The 3221-nt window shown below is 43.7% G+C and overlaps 2 protein-coding genes across 2 annotated transcripts; both read right to left on the bottom strand.

Moving 5' to 3' along the window:
• Positions 1 to 506: 506 nt before the first annotated feature.
• Positions 507 to 1361, bottom strand: LOC128276771 (uncharacterized). Its single transcript, XM_053015231.1, has one exon. It carries the CDS (start codon positions 1359 to 1361, stop codon positions 507 to 509), a length of 855 nt encoding a protein of 284 aa, XP_052871191.1.
• Positions 1362 to 1734: 373 nt separating this feature from the next.
• On the bottom strand, positions 1735 to 2351 carry LOC128276769 (proteasome maturation protein-like). Its single transcript, XM_053015230.1, has 3 exons — positions 2312 to 2351; positions 2117 to 2248; positions 1735 to 2046 (listed from the first exon to the last, which is right to left on the bottom strand). Exons 1-3 carry the CDS (start codon positions 2312 to 2314, stop codon positions 1783 to 1785), a joined length of 399 nt encoding a protein of 132 aa, XP_052871190.1. The 5' UTR covers positions 2315 to 2351; the 3' UTR covers positions 1735 to 1782.
• Between the last annotated feature and the right edge of the window lie 870 nt (positions 2352 to 3221).

Here is a 3221-nt window from a genome sequence, read left to right as displayed (position 1 = left end):
ACAAAGGTTTTGACACAAGCTGATCGATGTCACGCCTTATTTTTTTTTACGTTTTATATTTTACGGACCGTGTGGTCCACCAGATACTGACTTGCTACGTAGACTCTGAGCCAAAATAGATACCCTCACGGACTCGTCCGAACTTGGCCGCTCAGCAGCAATGGTCTTGATGGAGGAAATTGGGGTAAAGAGAAAAAAGGTTAATGCATGCATGAGAAAAAAGGTTGATTTTCGTGCACTTTACCTCTCGATATTTGCTGAGGAAAACCTTCAATGGTTCGGTGTAGTTCTCGAAGCCGAGTGAATACACGTCCTCCCCCGTTGGTGGTCTTACGTTTCTTTGGATCTGAAAAGAATTTAAATTTGTAAGAATCTAATTTTGTAATATCCCATACCGCTCCAAATGGTAGCACTCGGCTGTAGCTCCTGTATCCTTGCTGGACGACAATAAACAATTTAGTTTGCCCTCGGCCATACACGATTCTCATGGTCCAATCCTCAACGCGTTATTTTTTCGCCTTTGGTTTAGCGAGCTCCTTTAGACGATCGCTAGCCTTCGCTTTGAGCGCATTTGGTTGCACTCTGAACGGATTGCCTAGGTTTTCGTTTATATTTATGTAGCGTTTCGGCGTGGCCAACTCTAATAGTCGATCCGATGCTTGAATTTTCAAGGCACTCTCCGGAATGCGTGTTTCCTCCACTTGTTTTCCTTTCGCTCGCCGTCGTCGTTCGATGGGTTCGGCAAGCTTGATTGTACGCTCCGATGCGGTTGCCTTCAGGGCGGCTGGTTTGACGAAAGGAATCTTTTTCAAATCTGAAAAAGATAACGAAGAAAGAACTTGGTAATCACGCAATTCCAACCAATCCTTATGTCTTTGCCATTCATCCGGCGACATGCCTTTTGGACCATTAATTTTCGGAAGCTCCACGCCCGCCAGCTGAGAGTAAATGGTGGTGGAACTTTGCTTTATCTTTTTCTTCAACTGTTCCTGGCGCTTTGGCGCTAACAGTTGTCGGTATTCCTGGTCTAAGGCGATCAGATTCCGGACTCGTGGTAAGGCTAACTGCTGGATGCGTCGCGATGCATACGGTTCTTTATACGAGCGCACAATTTCGGTCTCTTGTCTGCGAGCAACCACAGCGTGCCGAGAAAACTTAGCGCGAACCCACCGTGGACTAGCCAAGTAGTGGATCCTTTGAGTGGTTTTGAAGCGCTTCGGTTTGCTGAACAACCCATCGGATCGCTGACGAAGGTGGTCTCGCATCGGGCAGTGACAGGGCGTGTAGAGAAAATAATTTGGCAACAGTTTCGAATACGAACTAGGACAAGAAATACACTCCGAAAAACAACTGACAGCCATTTCTTTGGAAGCTCGACCTTATCTTCTTAAGACCGTCTTTGGAACTATAGCAAAATCAAACCGCAGCAGCGAACTAATGAAATGCAATGTGTACTAAGACATGTGCATCGTTGTTACAACAAACATCTAGTGAACTTAATAAGGTTTATAGAAGACGCAGTGCGTTGCTAGTGTGGTAAATAGTAAGAGTACATCTTTTATTACAAAAATGCGACATATTAACAAAAAAGAAAACACCAAATTTGACTTCTCTAATCACTCCCTAGTCTTAAGCCCGGTCCACACGCTACGATATACGTTTCTCCCGGCCCCCCCAGTAATACGTTTCTCCTGATTGAAGCCCAAATTACTCGCCGACTTATTGATTACTCGCCAACTGATAGAACGATTTATTCATATATTTTTTTGTTTGCGGTGACCCTTAATGAATACCCAACGTTTTCTCCATAACGGCGTGGGGTTGACGCATGATCTCTTGATGCTCTTCCGTGTTGTAAATGTCCGAAAACTCGATCATTTCATCCCGTCCAGTCAGCACGTCCCGAGCCACGTTGGTGGACGGAAGGAACGGAAGATGACCGACTTTCGAGACCGCCTTCAGCTCCATCGTCAGTTTGAGTGGGGCCGCCAGCCCTTCGCGTTTACGAAGCATCTGCATGTTGAGGTTGTGAGAATGTTGGGCGTACTGAAAGAACATCACATATGAAAACCATATTCCTTCTGGTCGCTCCGGAGGACAAGAAAGAAACACTTACATTTTGCTCCGATTGCTTAAGCGGATGTACGGATTGCAGCTGAGCGACACAACTTTCATCCCGCGGTGCCATATAACCCGTAAACTCGTTGAACGTGGTAGGCATTTTCGGCGTTACTTTTATTGAAGACTCCTGTGTATTTGAAGGAAATCATTAATATCAAGCCGTGGTTAACTACGCCATTTAGATACTAACCATTTTACACGGATTTTAGCAAGGAAACTGTAAGCCGAAGCTTTGTGCGTGAAGCGAACACTCGGGGCGGACGATGGGCAGGCGCATGGTCAAACAGCATAATCAAAAGCCGCGATCCCTCGAAATCCCATTTTCGGACGTTTATTAGCGATACAAGCCATTAATTAGGATGGCCAGCTAATGTGAGATCGGTTCGAAGGCGCCATATCAGCTATGCCCGTGGTAGATCAAACAATGATGGCTGGCTGATTGCCGGTTAGCGTTCATGTGCTTTAAAAACTATGAGGCTCGCATAAGTGTCCAAGTACCGTTTATCTATTCGGGTCTCACCTTGGTAACTGCGTACGGGGTCGATCGATGTAATGACTGTGAATTTTAGTTTATGCAAAAGATAATTTTCAAACGTATATAACAAAAGTAGATTTATAATTTGTGACGATACTCAAAGGAAAATCCGAAGGAGAGGAAGTTCTCGATGATCCCAATCGATTTCGAGCCGTTTGAGTTAAAAAGACTCGTCATGACAAATCACAAGACATATTTGAAAGTTTGTGTTCTGTGATCTATTGCGGAACAAAGGTTGAACAAATTTCGCCGTGTCAATAAAACAAGTAATGGCAATTCGCACAGTAATTAAGTAATAAGTAATAAGTAAAAGTAAACAGTAATTTCTCCCAAGAGATTAAAACCGTCATTTGAACGAAAAAACAATAAATTCAAAAGTTGGCTTTTCTGTTGAGGCATCGTTCGTAAAGCTCTGGAATAAAAAGAAGCTTTCGTATAGATGTCACTGCGAATTAATCGATGTCACACTGATCCATTAGAAGAATTAATAATTTGTAGCGAAAGGCAAACTGAAAGTCAAAAGTTACTTTAATTCTAACTGGTTCTTTTCCACACGGTCCGTAAA

This window comes from Anopheles cruzii, unplaced genomic scaffold, assembly GCF_943734635.1.
Source record: "Anopheles cruzii unplaced genomic scaffold, idAnoCruzAS_RS32_06 scaffold02424_ctg1, whole genome shotgun sequence".
Taxonomy (NCBI): Eukaryota; Metazoa; Arthropoda; class Insecta; order Diptera; family Culicidae; genus Anopheles; species Anopheles cruzii.
This window is presented reverse-complemented; position numbering and strand designations above follow the sequence as displayed.

What these genes read in the sequence shown, in the direction of transcription:
- LOC128276769 (XM_053015230.1), bottom strand. An exon ending in TTAAGCAATCGGAGCAAAAT is followed by an intron (nt 2,047 to 2,116) that starts GTAAGTGTTTCT and finishes ATGTTCTTTCAG; the next exon opens with TACGCCCAACATTCTCACAA.
- LOC128276771 (XM_053015231.1), bottom strand. Translation starts at nt 1,361, where the DNA reads ATGGCTGTCAGTTGTTTTTCGGAGTGTATTTCTTGTCCTAGTTCGTAT.